General features: G+C 53.9%; 1 protein-coding gene across 2 annotated transcripts; it reads right to left on the minus strand.

The window, feature by feature from the left end:
* Positions 1-572: 572 nt before the first annotated feature.
* Positions 573-16,010, minus strand: FADS6 (fatty acid desaturase 6). Of its 2 annotated transcripts, XM_039226518.1 has the most exons (7): positions 15,839-16,010; positions 15,197-15,363; positions 4,092-4,272; positions 3,295-3,482; positions 2,315-2,416; positions 2,004-2,183; positions 573-1,273 (listed from the first exon to the last, which is right to left on the minus strand). In XM_039226518.1, the coding sequence occupies exons 1-7, from the start codon at positions 15,999-16,001 to the stop codon at positions 1,124-1,126; spliced, it is 1,131 nt and encodes a 376-aa protein (XP_039082449.1). In that variant the 5' UTR covers positions 16,002-16,010; the 3' UTR covers positions 573-1,123. The 2 variants fall into 2 exon arrangements, with proteins under 2 accessions (XP_039082449.1, XP_039082450.1); XM_039226519.1 differs by lacking the exon at positions 2,315-2,416.
* Between the last annotated feature and the right edge of the window lie 8,015 nt (positions 16,011-24,025).

Consider the following 24,025-nt stretch of genomic DNA (forward strand, 5'->3'; position numbering starts at 1 on the left):
ATCTGCGCCCTGTTCTCCTTCCTTTCCCCTCTGAGGCTGTCTGTCCTCCAGACCCTGTGCCCATCACCCCCTCCGGCCTCGGCTACCCACCCCCAGTAATTTTTCTCTTTGCAATTGAGAGTTCTTCCGGGTCCACCCCCGCTAGACATGATGGGACAAGGTAGACTTTATCTAGAGCTAGTCAAGGTCAAGCTCAAAGCCATTTACACTCTATTTTATGCCCTTATTTCCCCTGGAGTGCTCTCCCCACAAAACACATGCACTTTAATTTCACTGATGTTGCAGGTCTTGGTTGTTGCTGAGCCAGTGTCCCGCACAGGCTTCTCTGGCAGAGTAACTAGGAAAGTCTGCCAAAAGGAACCTCTCCTGGGGCGCCGGGGTGGCTCAGTCCATTAAGCATCTGACTTCAGCTCAGGTCATGATCTTGCAGTTCACAAGTTCGAGCCCTGTGTCAGGCTCTGAGAGGCTCCGTGCTGACAGCTTAGAGCCTGGAGCTGGCTTTGGATTCTGTGTGTGTGTCTCTCTCTCTGCCCCTCCCTTGCTCGTGCTCTGACTTCTCTGTCTCTCCCAAAAATAAAGAAAAATATTTTTTAAATTCTTTAATAAAAAGTAACCTCTCCCTATGGTCCCTGGGGAGAGGGCTCCTTAGGGGACACAGCCTCAAAGAGCACAGGAAGTGGCCAGCAGAGCATGGGGTCTCCTGGTACCCGGCAGGCCCTAACTGGGGGCCAGACCCTTCGCTCTCCTTGCCTACCCCTTGCTGAGGGCCTCTCCTGTCCCCATTCCCCATCACCTTATCAAGGCTCAGACACAGCAGAGGAATCCAGCTGTTTAGCACCCCTCCATCCCCCTCCACCCCCAAGATTATGTTGGCTGAGATCCAGACTGACCAGAATGCCCAGCCACTGTTATTCCTTTTGCCCAGTTATCCCTCAAAGCCCAGAAAAGCAAGCAGATTTCCCCAGACATCCCAGCCTGAGGTCTCCACCACCAACAGCCAAGCGACCGCCCTGGGGAAGAGTCCACGGCCCCCTGGACTGAGCGAAGGCCAGCAGAAGCAAGAGAGCTAGGATGGGGCTGGGGGGCTGGGGAGGCGGGGCGCAGGGTGCGGCCCACCCACCCCTCACTGCAATCCCACCAGCTCTGTGATGGGAGGGGTCTGCACCAGGAACTCCTCGTAGCGACGGAGGAACAGCCAGAAGCGAGCCAGGTAGGAGTCCTCGTTGTAAGGCAGCTGCTTCTCCTGGAGGAACTGGGACACCACAGGCTTCACCTGCCAGAAGATGGGCAGGAGGTGGGGCGGTTGAGTCAGGACTGTGGGCAGGTCCCTCCCCACAGGGGTCCCCTTCCTCACAGTCCCTTGCTCCAGGAGGCTTTGGAGGACATGAGAGATTCCTGCCTCTCCCCTCCCTGCAGGCAAGGGAAAGGGGTGAGGGTTTCTCCCCAACCCCCGCCCCCAGGGTTCCCAACCGCATGACAGTCCTCCTTGGCATAGGGGATAAAAGCTAGAGCTTCCTGGGGCGCCTGGGTGGCTCAGTCAGTTAAGCGTCCGACTCTTGATCTTGGCTCAGATCATGATCTCACGATTCATGGGTCCGAGAACCACGTCAGGCTCTGCACTGACAGCATGGAGCCTGCATGGGATTCTCTTTCTTCCTCTCTCTCTGCCCCTCCTTCCTGCACACACACATTCTCTCTCTCTCTCTCTTTCAAAAATAAACATAAAAAAAAAAAGCTAGAACTCCCTTTTACCAAGCACATACTGTGTGCATAGCATTTCAGACCCATTTCATTTCAACCGTAAAGCCTGCTGCTAGCAAGCACTGCTTACTCCCATTCTCCAGAGGAGGAAGCTGTGGCTCCGAGACATTCAGTTAACTTGCCCAGAGTCACAGTGCTGGTAAGAAACCCACATGCCTCTGATCAGAAACGCACACTGCTGCTCATACACAGGGCAGTCCTTCCCAGGAACCTCTGACCAGGCCAGCCTGGTCCTCACGTACCTTCAGGCACATGTTGTCGGAGAGCCGGGGGAAGAGGTGGTGCTCCACGTGACAGCTGACGATGGAGTGGCCGAACGCCCAGTCCAGTACAGGCAGTCGGGGCAGGTTCAGCACCCCCAGGCTCATCATGTGAATCCTTCGGGGCTTCTTGTCCCGGGAGAACATGGGCAGCCCAATGTGCTGTGACAGACACGTGGGTCACACCCTCGGGCTGGGCCGGGCAGCCCTGAGCCTCCCCACCCTGCCCCAGACACCCTCACCTACCACTCGGGGACCCACCCAGAGGGTCTTTCTGCCTCCCTCACCCCTACCTTGGCGAGACTCTCCTGTCTGTGCTTGGAGCTCAGTCTCACCCATCTCTGGGCCTCTCTCTCCATCTGTACGAGGGGCTTGGCCTGGGTACCCCTTGAAACCTGTGGTACAGACACGCCTATGACCTCCCACTTCTCGCTCTCAGGCCACTCTGTGTCTCATCCTGGAGATGAGACAGAGATTCTCTGCTCTCTTTTCCCCCATCAAAATCCTGCTCAGGGTTCAAGATCAAGTTTGTGCACCTCATGTTGTTTCATTCAACAAGTATGGGAAAATGCCTCCTCTGCCAGGCTGGGTCCTAGGTCTTAAGGATTTGCCAGTGAACGGACCCCTCCGCTCCAGCAAGCCAGGCGGGGAAGACCCACAGCTGCCCTAGGAGATGAAGTCATCGCTGGCAGTGAGGCAAGTGCCGGAATGGCGAAGAATGTTCTGACCACCACACATCTAGTCTTTGCATCCAGGGAACAGGGACGCATCCCTATGGAACCGGCCCCAGAACTGAGCACTGAGCCCCTGGCCTCCCCTGACTACCCCCCCACCGTGGGGTGCCTTATGCATGGAAGTTCCTCAAATCTTGGGGCACCTGGGTGGCTCAGTCGGTTGAGCATCTGACTTCGGCTCAGGTCATGATCTCACAGTCTGTGAGTTCAAGCCCCACATTGGGCTCTGTGCTGACAGCTCAGAGCCTGGAGCCTGCTTTGGATTCTGTGTCTCCCTCTCTCTCTGTTCCTCTCCCACTCACTGTCTCTCAAAATTGAATAAACGTTAAAAAAATTGTTTTAAGTTTCTCAAATCTTCCATCCACGATCCACATATGAATCACAGCTGGTGTGGAATAGAGGAAACTCTTTACCTGAAACCCAAATTCTCTATGACGACCCAGAGAGAGAGGTTGGGGGGATGCGTCTCTCTCCCCAGGTGGCCTCTGTCTCCCCAGAACACTGGGTCTGGCTTGTGGTCGGGGTCGGGGAGGCCTCACCTGGAAGACGTTGATGTGGAGGTAAGGGTGGGCCAGCAGGGATCTGGTGATGAGCATGCAGAGAAGGGCCGAGCCAGGGCTCCTGAAGCCAGACACGTTCAGAAGCAGCCAGTAGTGAGCGTAGAGGCCCAGAGAAATCAGGCCCAGCGTCCGCACTGCCGACCTGAGCTCCACTTTTCTCAGCCGCTCTGCCAGAGGGAGCAAGAAATAGAGCGTGGGTGTGTGGAGGGGGAGGGAAAGCCGGCCCCCTGCTGGCCCAGTGGCGCTAACTAGGGCCATCAGTTCATCCACACAGCCCTGAAAAGTAGGTTCGCATGTTTTATGGGTAAGGAAATGGAGCAGTAAGCAGCCTGACCAAGACCACTCTGCTGGTAAGAGGTAAGAGCCCATCCACGGCTGGGACGCGGGTCTGGCCGCCCTCCAGCCCCTCCTTCCACCGTACGATATTGCTCCCATGATATTACAACCCACAGCCTGCAATATAGCGCAAGGCCTCTGCAAAGTATTTTTACATCTATGACCTCACGATGCTTTCACACCGCCCCTGAGGACCAAGTCAGAACCTGAAGCTCAGAGTGGTTAAGTTACCTGCCTCTGGTCATCAGCCAGTAAGTGGCACGGCCAGACTTGGCCCCGGGGCCAAGGCTCCTTCCACCCTGGCCTGGCTGTCTCCAAAAGTTTCTGGCCTTAACTTGGGGCTCCCAGCTTCCTCTGCGAGCAGCCTCCAGGAAGCCAGGAGGGGAAGTAAGGGAAGTGGGGGACCAGGTCTTGGCAGGGCACAGCCCTGGCATACTCACCAACCGCCACCAATGGGGTTAGGACAGGGATCAAGAGAGGAGCAAGGAACATGTACACGTAGCGGTTGAGGAAAGGCAGCCTCCACGTGCTCGAGTCCCCCAGGCCCAACACGTTGGTGTAACCATGGTGTATCTTGACGTGTCCATAGTTGGCGTACTCTGCGGTGAAGGATGAGCAGACCTAGAGGAAGGAGCCAGGGAGGACACCGGGGATGTGTCAGGCACAGTCAGGCAAAGCAGGACCTCAAGAATACCCACCGTGTTCTGGAGCCTTCCTGCCTCACACCCCGGGGCTAATGAGACTCCATCTACTCTCAGGTTCCGTGACCACAGGGTGGCAGCAAATCAAAATAACTGCATCCACTTGCTTGGGGTGGTGATACTAAGTGTTTGGAGGTGGGAGGCCAGCCCCCACGACTGCCACTCTGTCACTGCCCACCTGAGCCAGCCTGCAAGCCTGGGCTCTCAGAAGACTGGGTGCCCTGCAGGGGAAGCTCCGGGCACCCAGCTGCAATTATTTTGTTCATGTTTATCTTGGAAACATCTGCTTTGCACTCAGAGCCCAAAGCAGCGAGGGGTGGGATGCAGGAGTGATCTGCCCATGAGGGTGGCACCCAGGGTGAGGAGCCCGGGTGGGGGCTGAGTGTGAAGCTCTCCCCAGGGGTGACTCCTCTGGAATGCACCCTCGCCCTCATGGGATTCTTCTTTGAAGCTGCACTTGGGAAGCAGTGGCTCTGGGACTCCAAGAAGGGCAATCATTCTGAATGCAGAAGAGGCAGTAAGGTATTTCTTATGCAGATATATGCAAATGAAAATGCAGATAACAGCCTCCCCCCAGACTTCATCCAGGCCAGAAGACCTTGTTAATTTTAGTCCTGTTTCCAGAAGGACATGAAGAGTTTCCCAGCGCCCATCACCGGGAGCTCCTGAAGACAGCGGAACACACTTCCCTGAGCGCCCAGCGTTCTGCACGTTACAAATAGGATTTGTTTCATCTCCCAAGCCTAGCTGGTCAGCAGCGTTAACAATCACAGTTGACAGAGCCAGAAACTGAGGCAGAGAGACGTGACGTGACCACCCTAGGTGACTGACCCCAGGCCACTTGGCTAGGAAGGTGGCAGAGGTAGGATCTGAACCCAGAATCCACCCAAGAGAAGCTGCAAGACTCCAGAAATGAGTCACTAACTGCAAGGGGTGGGAACCCAGGCTCTGGGCCCCAGGCAGCAGACGCAAAGCCAGGAGAAGACTTCACACTCTTTTCTTCGCAGCGACCTTCTCCCTGGGAATGAAACGGCACTGAAATATAGCCGGAAGGTCTAGCTAGAGGACACTGGGGGGCACCGTTAGGGAGGTCACTACTGCGCTTTGACAACAGGCAGACATGTCAACCCCGTCAGACAGGGGGCCCCTCTGGAGACAGAGAGAGGGATCCAGCACAGCCTTGCCAGGAGTCCACGAAAGCAGGATGAGACCCTCTGCTCTCAGATGAGTGAACCTGCTAGCAATGAGATTTGCTGTCTGTTTTTGTAAGCTCGCGGAGGGACGAGGCCGGGCGAGCCTGCAGAGGGGCGAGCCTGCAGAGGGCGGGCAGGTCATGTGTCATGAAGGCCTGCTGGTCTCCAGAGCGAGCACCCATCGTGGCCATGTGGCTCGGGTTCCAGGCGGAAGCTTCCGGCAGCAGGCACTCAGGGCTGCAGCTGGGGTCTGCCAGGGTGTCCTCAGGGCCAGCCTGCCTCTGTCCAGGGCCTCCAAGTATGTGTTTTGATCTCCAAGGCTCTGTCCCATGTAGCTGGAACAGGCAGCTGTTTCTGTTTTTGTTATATTTTAGAGAGAGGGGGTGAGAGGGGCAGAGGGAGAGAGAGAGAATCTCAAGCTGGCTCCACGCTCAGAGCCGAGCCAAATGCAGGGCTCAGTCCCATGACCCTGTGATCATGACCTGAGCAGAAATCAAGGGTTGGACGCTCAACTGGCTGAGCCACCCAGGCGCCCCATGGAAAAAGCAACTGTTTGGTTTTTTAAAAATTTTTTTAAATGTTTATTTATTTTAAAGAGAGAGAACAAGCATGAGAGGGATGGAGAGAGAGGGAGACACAGAACCTGAAGCAGGATCCAGCGTCTGAGCTGTCAGCACAGAGCCCGACGCAGGGCTTGAACTCACGAACTGCGAGATCATGACATGAGCCGAAGTCAGACGCTTAACCAACTGAACCACCCCAAGAAGCAACTGTTTTTTAGTTGCTGCTTCTGTGCACTTCTTCAAGGTCCAATGGCACCTGTACTGTGCTTGGGGACAAAGTTGCCTTTTCTGTCTGGCACATGCTCCGCACCTCCACGCACACCAGCACTCACTGCACTCTGACTAGTGATGTCACAGGCGACCTGGCCCCCGGGGCCCGGCTGAGCATGGTAAGAACTGGGCCCTCGGGGACCCAGTCATGTTCTCAGTCAGCTTCTCAGCCACGTAGCCAGACCCCAGGAGGTGGGGGGGTGGGGCGCGAGCTACATGGGAATCAGTGCACACTTCCAAAGTCTGTATATAGTTGGCTTGTTTATATGCATAAGAACAGATTCAGGGCTATTTCTATAACACTGGAATTCTCACTCCCTTCTGGATGTTTCTTCCATAGAAGAAAGGTGGGGGTGCCTTTGGGCTGGAAGAGAAGACCACACACAGACTACGCATGTACGCCCGTCACCCAGAAGGCAGGGGAGATGGCCCAATGCCGCGGAGGCAGCTGGGAAATGCACTGTCCTGCTGGGAAGGGTTAGGCAGAGGTCTCCTCCAAGAGGATTCCACATGCAGACCCAGGGAGAATTCCAGAAGCCTCAAGGCTTGATGTGGTCTCTCCTTCCCCTCCTCTTCTTCTCCTTCTCCTTATTCCTCTCCTTCTCCCTCTTCTCCTTTTCTTCTTTTTTTTTTTCTAATAATCTCTACACCCAAGTGGGACTCAAACTCATGACCCCAAGATCAAGAGTCACATGTTCCACCAACCGGATTCCCCAAGGCTGGTGCTGCTTCTGGATGTCACCACGCAGTCCCTTCAGAAGACTTAGGGGCCCCAATCTCTCAGCAGCTCTCAGGTTCTACAAGTGGCCAGTGTGCACGGGGCAGGCGCCAGTGAAAGTCCTCTTGACACCTTCCCTCTGCTAAGTAGCAGGGACCCCAAGTCTCCCATCAGTCACTTCTTCCTTCACCCCCGTTTGCTCTCTTAAGCATCCTCAGCCCTCGCCGGTGGCCAAAGGTAATTAACAGCTAAGATGGTAATTTGAAAAAAACCTTATTTTTTGAATAGGATATATGCTGACATAATTCTGATTCCAAAAAGTGTGCAGTAACAGCTCTTCTTTCTTTTTTTAGGGGCTCCTGGCTGGCTCTGTCGGTTAAGTGTTCGACTTCGGCTCAGGTCATGATCTCACAGTTCATGGGCTCGAGCCCCGTGTTGGGCTCTGTGCTGACAGTGCAGAGCCTGGAGCTGCTTTGGATTCTGTGTCTCCCTCTCTCTCTCCGTTGCTCGCACTCTGTCTCTCTCTCTCAAAAATGAATAAACATTTAAAAAAAAACCTTAAAATTTTTTTAATATTTATTTTTGGGAGAGAGAGACAGAGACAGAGTGTGAGCAGGGAAGGGTCAGAGAGAGAGGGAGACACAGAATCTGAAGCAGGCTCCAGGCTTCGAGCTGTCAGCACAGAGCCCAACACAGGGCCTGAACCCATGAACCATGAGATCATGACCTGAGCTAAAATCCAGCGCTTAACCTACTGAGCCACCAAGGTGCCCCTCTTTTTTTTTAATGTTTACTTATTTTTGAGAGACAGAGAAAGACAGAGTGTGAGCAGGGGAGGGGCAGAGAGAGAGGGAGACACAGAATGTGAAGCAGGCTCCAAGCTCCAAGCTGTCAGCACAGAGCCAGACGCAGGGATTGAATTCACGAAACCATGAGATCATAACCTGAGTTGAAGTCAGACGCTCAATCAACTGAGACACCCAGGCACCCCATCAGGTCTTCTTTCTATCTCACCCCTAGCTCTCCATTTTCCTCCTGGGGCATAAGGGAAGTTCTCAATCTCTCGTGGGTTCATATTGAGTATTTTATTTATTTTTTAAGTTTATTTATTTTGAGAGAGAGCACAAGTGGGAGAGGAACAGAGAGAGAAGGAGAGAGAGAGGGGACCACAATCATGCTCCGCCCTTTCAGCGCACAGCCTGACCCAGGGCTCGAACTCACAAATCATGTGATCATGACCTGAGCTGAAATGGAGTCAGACACTTACCTGACTAAGCCACCCAGGTGCCCTGAATATTTTTATTTTTTAAACAAACAGTACTTGGTAGGATTAAAACACATCATCATAAACTTATGGTGCAAGGCTGGGTTTTAATTAGGTCATTTTATGGGATTGGAAGGGCAGGGGCAGGGCAGACAGGTGATGGGCTGCGGGCTGTCGGAAAGGGACAGGGAGGGGCAGGCATGGGGGACAGGATGTTGGGAAGGGAGAGGGGTGGGAGGAGCAGGAGGGATGGAAGGCTAGGGCTTCCGGGCCTAGGGCACGGTGGCATCACTCCAGAAATGGGCACAGGATGGCAAGCACCGGTCAGACGGGAAAGAAGGGCTGCTGGCTGTCCCCAGCTCCCTCTCTCACTGATTCTCAGGGGCTGAGCCGCCCCTTCGTGTTGCCTTCAGGGTGGTGGGGGCCTCCGGGGGCCAAGTACTTCTACAAAATCGAATTGGTTGTTTTGTCTGAAATTCAAATTTCTCTGGGCGCCCTGGATTTCTATTTGCTACACCTGAAAGCCCTACTTGGTGAGAATACAAGTTTCTGAGTCCGAGTCCTCAGGTCCCATGTGAACAGGGCCACATCTCGGCACTCTGGGGTAAGAGAGGGGGCAGCAGTGGGAGCCAAAGCAAGAAGAGACCCTGAGAGCCTTGTCTTGATGGGCAGTGGCTGGATGTGCTCAGCACGGGGCCATCAAGCAGCCATGATGGGATTCTCTCCCCTTTAACGCCTCATCCCCAGAAACTTCCAGCTCCTCTGCTGGGTACATGGTCCTCCTTACTGCTTCTCTCTGGAGTGCCCTAGTGAGCCCAGATTTCTGTGGGTCCCTCCTGGACTGTGCTGTCGCATCTCCCTGCCTTTACGGTACATCTGCTCCGCCCCAAAATGCCCTGCTGCTCTGGGCCAGGCAGCCCTGTCCGGGCAGCGCCCGTCTGGACACTTTCCCCAGGAGTTCTCGGCCCTGGCATGACTGACCATTGGGGCAGGGTCATTGTTTGTTGGGAGGGGGCTGCCCAATGCACTGGAGGCTGTTTACTGAATCGCCAGCCTCTCCCCACCAGATGCCAGGAACGCACACGCACGCACACATGTGCACACACACACAGCACCCAAAGGTGTCTGCAGACATTGCCTAGTACCCCTGCGGTGCTCACTCTGCACTCACAGCCTGCACAACACCTGCTTGGTGTCCCTGTCATGTTCTGCCTGCCCTGGTCTGTCCCGGCTGCACCACGTACTGGCAAGTGACTTAACCCCCCAGATCAGTGTTTCCTCATGTACGAAGTGAGGGTAATGACAGCTTCCCCCTCACCGGGAGGAATGATTACTAAAGAAGATAATTCAGGGCGCCTGGGCAGCTCAGTTGGTTAGGCATCTGACTTCAGCTCAGGTCATGATCTCACAGTTCATGAGTTCTAGCCCCGCGTCGGGCTCTGTGCTAACAGCTGGAGTCCGGAGCCTGCTTCGGATTCTGTGTCTCCCTCTCTCTCTCTGCTCCACCCCCACGTGTGGTCTCTCTCCCTTTCACTCTCTCAAAAATAAATTTTAAAAACTTAAGAAAGTAAATTTTTAAAAAAATAACATAATTCATGTAAAGTACACAGTAAACGCTCAGGAAGTGTTGGCCCAATATAATCAGGATTTTTATTGTTTTGCTGTCATTCATGTTACCCCACTTGACTCTGAGCCCTTGGAGAACTAGAAGCGGGTCTTGCTCATCCCCAGCACCCAGAGGAGGGGCTTGGACAAGCTTAGTGATGTCGAGAGCATTCCTCGGCCATCACCACTCAGCCTGGACCAGCACTGTCCTCAGCCCCCCAGTCCTCCTCAGCCAGGGTGTCCTGTCCCAGCTGGGCAGCCACTGCCGGGCTCACAGAAAGCCTGCCCTGTTCTCTCTGAGCCCCTCCCTCAAGGCTGTAGCCTTCAGACTCAGGCTGCCACCCAGAGACGGCCGCCAGGACCGCCCGGCCCTGCTCCGGGGTCCTCTGTCACTGCAAGGCCACATGCACGTCCACCACAGTGGCCACCACCAGGAGCCAAGCTGTACAGAAACACAGGAGTTCCCAGAGTCCTCTGCCTTATCCTTGAGGAAGCCACGCCGAAGCTGGGGGCAGTGGGGAGGGGAGCTGTTGGGAAGTCTGTTTTGCAAATCTAAACATGATAAAATAAACGGCAGACACACGCATGTGCATACCTATGTCAATTTTCTGCATGCACACGCGCGCGCACACACACACACACACACACACACACAGAGTACCTATGTCAATTTCCTCAGCGTACCTATATCAATTTCCTCTTTGGCTATTGACAGACACTTATAGGAATGAAACTTATATAAATATAAATGTTATATAAATGTAACTATTGGGGGAAGCTGACTGAAGAATACACTGGAACTCTCTGTCCTAAATTTGCATCAGGCCTGTGAATCTATAATTATTTTAAAACCAAAGGGTTTTTTTTTGTTTTTTTTTACAAAAGTATATTTTGGGGGCGCCTGGGTGGCTTAGTCGGTTAAGCGTCCGACTTTCGCTTAGGTCATGATCTATCGGTTTGTGGGTTCGGGCCCCGCATCGGGCTCTGTGCTGACTGCCAGCTCAGAGCCTGGAGCCTGTTTCAGTCTGTGACTCCCTCTCTCTCTGACCCTCCCCTGCTCACACTGTCTCTCTCTCTCTCCTAGAAATAAATAAAACATTTTTTTAAAAAAGTATATTTTGTACTACAGATCTGGTTTTGCATTCTAAATTTTTTTAAAAATTAAAACAGTCGGGCATACTCAGACTAACACCAGATAAAGGAAAGGTCAGAGAGCCGGGCCGGAAGATAATGGCCACACCACAGAACTTGAGAATATTCAAGAATCACGACCAGGCTGGGGCTTCTGAGCTCTGTTTCCACCACTACATATACTCAAAGGAACGGGACAGCATCCCCATGTGTGGCACCCCCTCCCCCGGGGCAGAGCCGGGTCCCCCTCCATGCTCTCCTTGGACCAGCTGTGACCCCGCCCCTGAAGAAGGAGGGTCTGAAGTTGAGACACACTAAAGAACTTAGTAACTGGGACAGCCTGTTCCCTTCCACTTGAGAAACATCTTGATTGTGTGTGACATACAGGGACGTCCCTAAGGCCTCTGATTTCAGGAGTTAATCCTTCCCAAGCGTCAGGATTTAAGCTAATGATGGCCCCGCCCATTCCACCTGTCCTTCCCTCCCCCCAGTCTGGTCCAGACTCGGACAGGGAAGAGCAGGGAAGCCCAGGGCCATGGCGCTCTGAGGAGCGGGTCAGAGGCTCACGAGCGGGAGGAATGGAACTTTCTCATGTAGATCAGCAGAGGGTCTTTCGAGGGAAGTCCACTCTAGTGGGGGATCCTTCAAAGACAGAACAACTGGAGTGTCACCGCCCCGTCCCTCCTGCCTACCACCCCCTGCTCCAGACCCAAGAGGCCAGAGAGGGCCAGGCCTTTGTCCCACCCCCGCTGTCCAGCCAGCAGAGCCTGAGACAAAGCTGGAGAAGGCCAGCTGCCCAGGGACACACCAAGGATACTCGCTGACGCCTAGGGCTACAGACTAGAGGACTGGATCATTCTATACTGACGGTGGCTCCTGAGGGTCAAGGTTTGGGCAGAGCACAGGCAGCCAACAAGAGAAGGATCAAAGAGAAGAGAAAACAGGACGTGGCAGAAGTGAGAGTCAAGGGTCCAGGAGGGCCCTGGGCAGCAAGGAGAACAGGCGGTGGGCCAGGGCCACAGTAAACAGCACCCTCGACACACACACACAGTCACACTCACACTCACACACTCAGGTCTGTCCAGCTTTGCACAATGCATCAACCCTTCTGTTAAAAACACACAGCACTAGGGGCGCCTGGGTGGCTCAGTCAGTTAAGCATCCAGCTTTGGCTCAGGTCATGATCTCGCGGTTCATGGGTTCGAGCCCCACATCGGGCTCTGTGCTGACAGCTCAGAGCCTGGAGCCTGTTTCGGATTCTGTGTCTCCCTCTCTCTCTCTGCCCCTCCCCTACTCGTGCTCTGTCTCTCTCTGTCTCAAAATTAAATAAAAAACCAAAAAAATTAAAAAAAAAAAAACAGCACTAAACAGACAACAACCAAAACTGCTAACCCTTTCCTTGTAGCTGACGGCACATTCCCTCCAGAGAGAAAGAGCCAAGCCAACGATGGGTGAGCATCCAAGAGCCAGGCCCAGGCCCTGAATCAAGATCTATGTGGTCTCAGTTAATCCTCAGCATGGCTTCGTCGGGCCAGTGATGCTGTTAGCCTGTGTAGTAGGGGAGGAAGCCAGCACTGAATTAAAGAACTTGCCCAAGGTCAGGCAGCCAGCCAGGCTGTACACGTGGTTTCAGAGGTTGTGCCCGGACACTGTCCCCTGCCTGGCTGCCAAGACCGGCACCCTCCCCAAGGACTGCACTTGCCCCACTAAAGCCAGAGTACGGGGAGACCGAGCCGCGCCCTGCCCCACACTGGAAACCGGATCCTCCCACAGAGAGCAGCCAGAACCACACAGTGTGGGGCAGGAAACAGGGCCACTCCCACACAGGTGAGCTAGGACCTGAGCACCGAGTTGACAGCCCCTGGAGGTGTCACAACGCAGACATGACAACCAGGCCTCCCCCCACCACACAGGGTTCATGGGCCTCTAGGCTGTGACCCTCCACTCGCTGGCTTTTCCCTGGACTCTGTGGCCACATCATCTACAGGGATCATCAACAAATATTAATGAATCACCAAGAACTCAGCTCTGTGCCAAGAGCCGAAAATACAAAGAGATAAAGATGATGCCACTGCCCTGGGGCTCAAGGGGACAAGACAGCGTGCAGCTGTAAAGCCACGTGGGTCCCCAGGGCAGGTCACGTGGTGCGGTTCCGTGCACGCTCTTCAGCTGGGGAAACCTGGGAAGGCTTCTCAGTGGAGGTGTCCTCAGCTCCCTGCCTTTGCCTGGCACCCGCGATGGCTACCGTGCTCCCCAGAGTCTAAGCCAGGGAGTTCTCAAACTTGGGTGGGTCTCAGACTCACCTGGGGACCTTGGTAAATAAAGTGGCCAGGCCTCTCTCCTCTGAGAAACCCGGGCTTCCGGGCCATTCAGCTGCACATTGAAGTTTGACAATCACAGGGTCACCTCTGTACAGCCAAATCCCCTGTCGTAACTCGTCCCAAATCCACGCTATCTCCTCATCCCCAGCTGCCCCAGGCTCCTAGCACTCAGGACAGCTTTGAAAAGTTCATACAGAACTAATTCTACCTGTCTTGTCACCAGTTTCTCCTCTGTTCGTGATTACAAACTGGGGGGGTGGGGGTGGGTGGAGGCACCTGACCCCAGCTCCAGGCCTCAGAGTCTGGCTAGCACCAGTGTCCAGGGATTTCTGGGAAGGGAAGTATCTTGAAATGGACCCTAACTGGGGCACCTTGGTGGCTCAGTCGGTTAAGGGTCTGACTCGAGATTTTGGCTCAGATCACGATCTCACGGTTCATGAGTTCAAGCCCCACATCAGCACGGAGCCTGCTTGAGATTCTCTGTCTCCCTCTCCCTCTTCCTTTCCCCCACTCATGTGTGCACTCTCACATGAGAGCGAGAGCAAGATCGAGAGAGAGAGAGAGACAGAGCACAATAAAAAAAAATTTAATGTTTATTTATTTTTGAGAGAGAGAGTGTGTGTGTGAATGGGGGAGGGGGAGAGAGAGAATGAGACATGGAGACACAGAATCCAAAGCAGGCTCCAGGCTCTGAGCTGTCAGCACAGAATTAGACGCGGGGCTCGAACTCACAAGCCGTGAGATCACGACCTGAGCCGAAGTCAGACACTTAACTGACTGAGCCACCTAGGCGCCCCAATAAACGTTTTTTAAAAAATAGACCCTGAGGATCAGGAATCTGTAGCTTCCTCTAGGTCTTAGCACTTTAGAAATGTGTGCAGGAGGGGAAGGGAAGAAAGGGAGAATGGAGAATGCTAGATAAGAAATGTATAACTTTATAAAATGTCATTTGTGTGTTTGTGGGTTGTAGAGTTCTATAAGCCTTTATAAAGTTACATAAAGTTAATAACTGAGTTCATTGGTCATGGTAACGAGTGGCAGTAAAGGACCGTTTCTAGTGTCAGCTTTCGTATTTGTTCCTAAGGGACCTGGGTGGCCAGGGGAGGGTCTACTTGGAAGAGAGGGAGCAAGTTCCTCAGAGGGACTGGAAAGGCCTGACCTGGCCAGAAAACTTCGGCCTTGCCGTGGGTGAGAAGGGCGAGGCAGAAGAGGGAATGGGGAGAAGTGGAGGCAAAGGTCAGGGGAGCGGGGGGCTCCTCGGGATGGCTTGGCCATCGCCAGTCATCAGAGGGGGAGCGTGCTCCAGAGTTCGGACTCGGTCAGCTCCCTGCTCTCCCTTCCCTTCTGTTCAGGGGTCACATTTGACCCCTGCCTGTGAAACCGGGATCCCCCAAAGGTTGTAGCCAGGACAGGTACCCTGGTAGGAGAAGGAAGTGCTATCACCACTTGGTCTTGTGCCACAGAGAGGCAAGCGGGTGCCCCCGGGAGAAACAGGGGTGCCCGGGACGGGTCCACGGCCACAGGTAGGCACGTGTGCATTCCTCGTGCGGCTCTCACAGGTGCGCGCTAGTGTAAACGGCCTCTCAGGGGCCTGGGGACGAGCACACACACAGGGACACGCATAACTGTAGTGCATGCTGCACGCTCGGACACACATGCTCGGAGGGTTGTAGTGGCCCAGTCACGTGGGCACACATGGCTGCACACACCCTCACGCCCCCCAGAACACGGAGGTTGCCCACAGGTACCAGCAGCCACGCCCGCCCCTCCCAGGCTCACCTCCACAAAGAAAAGCTCCCAGATCCTGCTCCAGCGTTTCGACTCGGTGAGGGCGCCGTGCGTGGCCAGGTGGCTGCCCTTGACAGTGAGCGTGTAGTGGCACACACCCAGGATAATGACGCCCAGTGCGAGGACCGGGACATTCTCAGAGCGCAGGCTTAAGAACCCTGGATAGAGGAAGGAGAGCGGAGACGGACAGGGTCTTCCTTCAGCTCTTGAAGATCTGGGCCCCCCCCCCCGCCCCGCCACTGGACACCAGGACAGGTGTGCCCAGGGCCAGGGGGCTGCCCCACGCAGCGGTGGGGCAGGTCCCCACTAGGAGAGGTCCCGGGGAAACCCCATCCCCGGTGTCCCCCCATGGAACACACTCCCCTCCCCCAGTCCCCCTCCTCCCTCTCAACTTTCCCCTCCACCGCCCTTGAGGCCATCAGGCCTTCTCCCTCCTGCAGTGCACCTTCTTCTGGGGGTGCAGGGCTGGACACCGCAATCAGACCTTCGGATCTGGGGTGTACCTCTCCTGCCGAGGTCCCGGCACGCGCCACGTCCCCCACTCCCCCGTCCCCAGCGTCTCCCCCACCCTGCGCCGCGCCCCTCCCCCCAGCCGCAGCGCCGCCCTCTGCCCCCCTGTCCCGCGCTCCTCACCCGCCGGCACCGCGAGGAGGCTGAGCGCGAGGATGGCGCAGTCCACGCCGTGGCGCTCCCACCAAGAGCTCGTCCTCACCACGTCCCGCACCAGCGCCTCCAGCTCGCCCAGCAGCGCCTCTCCCCCGCCGTTGCCCCGGGGACCCCCCGGTGCCGGCTCCATGGGAGGCCGCCGGGGCACCCCAGGAGGACTCGCGGACGGTCTGCGGCGCCCGGCGAGGCGCTCGAGCGCGGGCGGGGGCGGACAGGGGCGGAGTCACGCGCCGGCTGGGGACACCCGCCCTCGGAGGCACGGTGCGTGCCAGGCACCCGAGCGCCTCCTGCCGCTCGCGGGGGCGACCAGGCGGGGCCCCGGGGGCGCCCTCCGGGCGGGAGGAGCGGGCAGATGGGCGCAGCCGGGGGTAGGACACCCTGGATCGAGACTCAGACCGGGCTAGAGGGAACTCGGGCGGAGAGTGACGCGGAGACCCCGATGGAGAGGCCCCCACCCCCACGCCTACCCCACCCTTCCGGGCCTTCTCTGACCGCCTGACCTCAGATACCTCCCTCGCGTTCTCCCGGGGCCCGCAGCCTCTGGAGTCGGCTGCAGCATTTTTTATCTCATAGCCTGTGTATTCTTCTCAGTAGCGCTCCGCAGATGTGACCCGGGCACGGCTGTCTCCACCCACAGACTGGACGATGGGTGCTGCCAGGGCCCTATCTTGCAGCTTTTGCTCAGACCGTATCTTTAGTAACTAGAACAGTGCTTGGCACGCGAACATTTTTGAATTCACGGGGCAGAAGGTTCAGGGACTCGCTCGATCCAGACACGTGGGGCGCGCGCGTCCTCTGGTCCTAGTCTTCAGCAGTGACTCATGGAGAATTGGCTCTCCAGCCCAGTGATTTTTGGAATGAGAAACGCCAAAAGGGATCGCCATAGAGAAGGGGGAAACTATAGAGAAAACACACCCAGAGGTCACCACTCCCGGGGGGTCCCTCTGCAGTTCCACTTGCTCAAGGGGTGCCCAGGGTCATGGCAAACAGCACCCATCCCCCTGCCTGGGGAGCAACACCTGTCCCGCCCCCTTTCCACCAGTGTGGCCCCAGCCAGAGCTGGGGAAGGTCGCCACTGTGCTGGGCAGACTCCCTTCTCTGCGTCTGAGAACCTAGTCTTCTTTTTCTTTGGTTTTACATCCCCCTGGTTTCATATTGAAGTCTCTTCCTCCCTCCCTCCCTTCCTTCCTCCCTTCCTTCCTTTCTTTTAATGTTTATCTATTTTTGAGAGAGAGAGACACACACAGAACAGGGGAGGGGCAGAGAGAAAGACACACATAATCAGAAGCAGGCTCCAGGCTCTCAGCTGTCAGCACAGACCCCGACGCCGGGCTCGAACCCACAAACCACGAGATCATGACCTGAGCGGAGGTTGGACTTAACCGACTGAGCCACCCAGGCACCCCTATCAGGTCAGTATTCTAAGGGGCTTACAATCTAATAGACCAATTCTCGCCTCACACATGTGCACGTGCACACACACGTCCGGCTCCTTATAGTTTCACCACTGGCTTCCATATCCTTACTAGGTTCTGTGTGTTTCCCACACTCCACAGGATGGCATCACCCCATCTAATCCGTAAGAGGCACAGAGAGATGAAGGGGTCTGCCCAACACACGCCCCAAAGTTACTAAATCACAGAACGAGAACTCAAATCCAAATCTGTCTACTCCAAATTCAATTATCTTTTGTTTATACCAGATCCTTTTTCTTTTGATTTTTTAAAAGTTTATTGACTGTGGGGACGCCTGGGTGGCTGAGTCGGTTAAGCGTCCGACTTCGGCCTGGGTCATGATCTCGCCGTTTCCTAGTTCAAGCCCCACATGGGGGTCTGTGCTGACAGCTTGGAGCCTAGAGCCTGTTTTGGATTCTGTGTCCCCCTCGCTCTCTCTCTATGCCCCTCCCCGATTCACACTCTTTCTCTCTCTCTCAAAAATAAATAAACATTAAAAAAAATTTTTTTTAAGTTTACTTACTTTTGAGAGAGAGAGTGTGTGAGCACATGCGCATGCACACAGGCATACACATGAGTGGAGGAGGGGCAGAGAGAGAGAGAGAGAGAAACAGAGAATCCCAAGCAGGCTCCACACTGACATGGGGCTCAAACCCACCAACTATGATATCATGACCTGAACCCAAATCAAGAGTCAGACGCTTAACCAACTGAGCCACCCAGGCGCCCCATTTATATCAGGTTCTTAGGACAGAGAAGGGGGAGGTGCCTTCCCCTCACCCTACCCTACGTCCAAGTGCCCCCTTTCAGATATTTCAGAATTTTCAGGGAGGGATACGTATATTTTTATAAGTATATTTGATATTCATATAAAATACGATAATACAATTTTATAAAAGTGGAATTCCATGGCTTTTATCATATAAACTAGAAAACTTCCTCCCAAGGTAGGAAGAAGGTGGCAAGAAGCCCCTGGCTTACCCCTGGACATCCTGGACATCTAAGTGGCGCTGTTAGGAAGCAAATGCTGAGTGACAAACAGGAACAGAGGCAAAATGTGCATTAGAGGAGCCCTGGGAGCCCGGAATCCCCGTGGGTGGGGTGAGCTGGCAGCCTCGCTGGAGAGAGACAGACTTCATTCAGAACAGACTTCAACCTGCGTGCGAAGGAAGAGAACAAGATATTCTGGATCTTCAAGACATGGAGCAGGAGGGGGGCTTGGGAGACGGTGAGGGGAGGAGGGCTGGGACCAGGTGCTGGAAGAACAGAGAAGGGCAGGCTGAGAAGCTGGGGTTCGCTCCTGCAGACTTGGGGAGCCCCGGCAGCCTTTATAGCAGGGAAGCGCCTTGCGTCGTGTGTTTGGGAAGGGTCGTCCGGCATAACGGAGTAGCCGCTGGAGTGCAAGAGACTAGTGGGGGACTGCTTCAGTACCCTAAAACAAGAGGGTACTGAGGATGTAGGAGGCAGCGGAGGGACGCTCTAGGACCGGAGAGGGGGCAATCAAAACCAGGAGGACTTTGAGGCCCCCCGGGTGGCTTAGTCGGTTAAGCGTCCGACTTTCGCTTAGGTCATGATCTCGCGGTTCGCGGGTTCGAGCCCCCCGTCGGGCTCTGTGCTGACTGCCAGCTCAGAGCCTGGAGCCTGTTTCAGAGTCTGTGATTCCCTCTCTCTCTGACCCTCCCCTGCTCACGCTGTCTCTCTCTCTCTCTCCTAGAAATAAATAAAAACATTAAAAAAAAAAATCCAGGAGGACTTACATAGACGGTTCGCCAGAGGAAACGTACATACACATGGCCAGTGAGCATGTGAAAAGATGCTCCACGTAATTAGTCTTTAGAGAAATACAGGTTTAACCCCCCAATGAGGTAGCCCTTCCGACCTGTCGTGATGGCTAAAATTAAACAGCCAGGCAACACTACATGTTGGCAAGGCGGTGTGGAGCAACTGACCTCTCATTCACAGCTGATGAGAGAGAGGACGAGGTGGCACAACCCCTTCGGAAAACAGACTGGCAGTTTCGTGTGAGGTTAACTATATGCTTACCCTGTGACGCAGCCATTCAACTCCGAGGTATTCAACCAACAGAAATAAACACATGTGTCCACATAAAAACGTTGTATCTCGATAGTCATCGCCGCATTATTCATTATAGTCAAACTGGAAACAGCCTAAATGTCCGTCAGCAGAATGGATGAGCAAACTGTTACATTCATGCAGCAGGTATAAAGGAGCAGCCGGACAGTGCAGATGAGCTGATGCGACCCCACGGAAGAAACCAGACACAAGCAAGGAGTTACTCTCTGATTCCATTTATAGGAAGTTCAAGAACAGCCGAACAAATATATGGTGATAGAAATCAAATCAGTAGTTGCCCAGGGAGGGGTGGGTGGGGAACAGTAATTGCCAAAGGGACACTATGAAGCTTTCTGGGAGGATGGGAGTGAGTCCTGTATCTTGATTGCACATTTGTTTGTCTAAAGTCATTGACCTACACACTTCAAATGGGTGCCTTTGAGTATAGTTAATTATACTTCAATAAAGTTGATTAAAGCAAAAACAAAACAGGAAGGCAGATTCTCTCTTTAAATGGAAAGAGCTTTATTAGAGCTGAACACAGGCATGCCTGGGTATATACTCAACAGAAATGCAAAGAAATATACAAAAACATTCATAGCCATAATACTCAAAATAGACAAAAAAAAAAAAAAGAAAGAAAAAAAGGTGAGGGACAATTCAAGTATCCCCCAATAGTAGAATGATAAATAAAATGTGGACTATGGATGCTAAGGTGTATTATACAACCCAAACCTAATGTTGAACAAACTAAGCCAGACACTACAGAGCACAGACTCCATTTGACTCTGTTCCTATAAAATTCAAAAAAAGGCTTAGGATGGCCATTACTGATAGGAGGTAGTGACCAGAAGGGGGCACATAGGGGTTTCTGGCAGCTGCTAAAGTGTTTTGTTTCTTGATCAGGGTGTTAGTTACCATTCGTAAAAACTAATCATGCCACCGCAAGTAGGTGTGCATATTTCTGTAAGTATGTTCTGCTTTACAACTTTTTAATGTTTATTTTTAGGGAAGAGAGATCGCACAAACAGGGGAGGGGCAGAGAGAGAGGGAGACACAGAATCTGAAGCAGGCTCCAGGCTCTGAGCCGTCAGCACAGAGGCCGACGCGGGGCTCAAACCCACAAACTGTGAGATCACGACCTGAGCTGAAGTCGGACGCTTAACCTATTGAGCCACCCAGGTGCCTCTGTGTGTTCTATTTTAATTAAAACATTTGCTTTATGTTTCTAACTGATAAGAGGGTTGTTGTTTTTTTAAGAGATAAAACTCAGGGGCACCTGAGTGATTCAGACGGTTGAGCATCTGACTTCGGCTCAGGTCATGATCTCGAGGTTCGTGGGTTCGAGCCCCGCGTCGGGCTCTGTGCTGACAGCTTGCTCAAAGCCAGCCTGGAGCCTGCTTCGGATTCTGTCTCCCTCTCTCTCTGCCCCTCCTCCGCTTGCTCTCTGTCTCTGTCTCTCTCTCTCTCTCTCTCTCTCTCTCTGTCTCTTGAAAATAAATAAGTATTTAAAAAAAGAGAGAGGGGCGCCTGGGTGGCTTAGTCGGTTAAGCGTCCGACTTTCGCTTAGGTCATGATCTCGCAGTTCGTGGGTTCGAGCCCCGTGTCGGGCTCTGTGCTGACTGCCAGCTCAGAGCCTGGAGCCTGTTTCAGAGTCTATGTCTCCCTCTCTCTCTGACCCTCCCCTGCTCACGCTGTCTCTCTCTCTCCTAGAAATAAATAAAAATTTTAAAAAATAATAAATAAATAAATAAATAAAATTTAAAAAAGAGAGAAAAATAAAAATCAGAAGGTAGACATCACCCACAAATCCAGCAACAGCGAAGTGTGGGAGAACAGGTTGGGGCTGGCATCTCCGTTCTCCTGGCCGTGGGGGCTGGCAGCTGGGCATGTGGGGGTGGAAGAAGCATCTGGTCAGCCGGGCTCTTCCCCGTTTCTCTCCGTCAGCCCCACGTCCTGTCGTTCCCCTCTCCCAGGATGCTGCTCACAAATGAATTTGTGAGAAAAAGCTCCGGGTGATTTGCCCACTGACTGGGCACCTTCGAGGCTCCCTGCGTAGACGCTCACAGTGGGCAGCAAGCAGGCCTGGGTAGGCTCCTTGACCTCTGCCCACAGTGGGCCGCCGTCCCGCTGCCTGGACAGAGACAGCCAGGGCTGGGGGTGCCTCTTCCTCCCAGCTGCCCTCCCCTGGGCCTGTCTCTGCCCCCACCCAACCCCTCACCTTTCTGCATAAGACCCAGCATATGAAGGAACACAGCTTTGGAATCAGGCACACTTGCTAGCTGTGTGGCTTTGGGTGTTACTCAACCTCTCTGAGCTTAGTATCTTCATATATATGAAACCTAGGCATTTAAAAGAGTGAGATAGGGGCGCCTGGGTGGCTTAGTCGGTTAAGCGTCCGACTTTCGCTTAGGTCATGATCTCGCAGTTCGCGGGTTCGAGCCCCGCGTCGGGCTCTGTGCTGACTGCCAGCTCAGAGCCTGGAGCCTATTTCAGAGTCTGTGTCTCCCTCTCTCTCTGACCCTCCCCTGCTCGCGCTGTCTCTCTCTCTCTCTCTCCTAGAAATAAATAAAAATATTTAAAAAATAAAAATAAAAATAAAAAGTAAATAAAAGAGTGAGATAAATATCAGTGGGCATGTTGGTATTTTCTTCCTGTATGCCAATAGCTGTGTACATCCACTTTGGAGACCAATGGCCCACAGCCTGAGGTCTAAATTGCTCACCTTGGCCTTTGAGGGTCTCCAAGTCCTAGCCCTGTCTCTGACTACTCTTCTGCTTGGGCCAGAGTGACTGCTCACTGACCTCTGACCCCGGGACAGTTGTTACTCCTTCATCCCCAGGGTAATTGTTTCTACTCCGCCAACCATCTAAACCCCACCCATCCCCGGGGGTGCCAGTGACTTCAGCCATCCCTACGAAACCTTCCCAATGGTCTCACGTATTTCACTTATGCCACCAATTTTATTGAGCACCTACTGTTTGCCAGCCGCTCCCACCCACCGGTGTCTCTCCCTTCCTCTGACCGCATCATCTCCCCACTGGCATTAGACACCAGTTATCATGCCCTGCCCGTCGGTGATCCGTCTCGTGCACTGTGACCTAATCGTAAGAGTCAGCACGTTCCCAGGTTTGTGTCATCTGCCTGCATTAGTCAGGATAAGTAACACCAGCCGTGTAACAATCAACCCCAAACATCTCAGTGGTAAAAGCAACACAGGTTTGTTTCTTGCCCGCATCACTGTCCAGTATGGGTCAGCTGACCCTGCCCCAAGGGGTGACTCAGGGGCTCAGGTTCCTTCTGTCTTGTGATGCCTCCACCTCCAACGTGGGCCATACTGACGTGGGCCATATTTTCTAGGAAGAGAAAATATGGAAAGACAATGTTAGCCCCAGGTCTGGAAGTGGTATGCGTCACTTCTGTCCTCATCCCACGGGCCAGAACCCGGACACACGCCCCCAACCTCACCACAGGCCGACTCGAGGTCACAGCCTTCCTGTGCCCAGCTCAGAGGGTCATATAAATGCCCAGACAGCAGTCTCTGCCCATGGCGGATGCACTGGGAGCTTCCTGAGGGCACGGACCCCCCCCACACACACCTTCCTTACGTTTCCCTAGCTTCCTCCCTAACCTCCAACCTGCTACCCAACACATGCTCACACACTCGTCATGCCCAGCTGATGTTGACCAGCTGATGGACACGAGTGTGTGTCAAAACAGGCTGCCCGGAGGAGAAGGGGCAGGGTTTGGTGCATACATGGTACATCCTGTTCTCTGGACAACACCCATTCCCTGGGGTCTCACACAGTGTGTGGCACATAGTAGGTGTTCAGTAAACATTGGTTGAATAAATGAATGGATGGTTGAGTAGAAAGAGTAGGAAAACAGGAGAAAGGAAGGAGGAGATAAAAGTTAAAAAAAAAATAGATGATGGGGGCACCTGAGTGGCTCAGTCGGTTGAGTGTCTGACTCTTGATTTTGGCTCAAGTCATGATCTCCTGGTTCACGGGTTTGAGCTCCGCAGTGGGCTCTGTGCTGACAGCATGGAGCTTGCTGGGATTCTCTCTCTTTCTCTGCTCCTCCACTGCTTGTGCTCTCCCTCTATCTCTCTCTCACAAAATAAATAAATAAACTTACAAATGACACTGGTCCTAACTTGAGATGGCGAGCCCTCCTCCCAGGCCCGTGGACCTACTCAGGCAAAACTGGGGTGTGTGTGTGTGTGTGTGTGTGTATGTGTATGTGTAGGGATGGTGTTAGAAGGTGCTGGGTTTGGCCTTCCTGGGACCTCTGGAGTTCCCCACCCGGGGGGCAGCTGTGATTCCTCCCTTCTGCAACTCATATTTATTTGCTGGGGTTCATTGGGGTTAATTATCATTGTGGTTGGGGTGGGGTGGGAAGGAGCCTTGCCCCAGCCCCAGGGCCTGGAAGGGGATCATGAGAGTCAGATCGGTTTGGAGACCTGGAAGGTGGGTACTGGGAGGCTGGGGGGGACATGGGGTGGATTAGAATGGCACCTTGCACCAGCAATGCACCCATTTCTAGGCCCCAGGCCTGGGTGGCTGGGTCTGTAAGCCTTCCTTCTCTTCCACCCATTCTAGCTCGCCACCAAATCATCAAAGCCCAG

The sequence above is a fragment of the Hyaena hyaena genome, unplaced genomic scaffold (assembly GCF_003009895.1).
Source record: "Hyaena hyaena isolate Hyena2069 unplaced genomic scaffold, ASM300989v1 scaffold_21, whole genome shotgun sequence".
In the NCBI taxonomy this organism is placed as follows: Eukaryota; Metazoa; Chordata; class Mammalia; order Carnivora; family Hyaenidae; genus Hyaena; species Hyaena hyaena.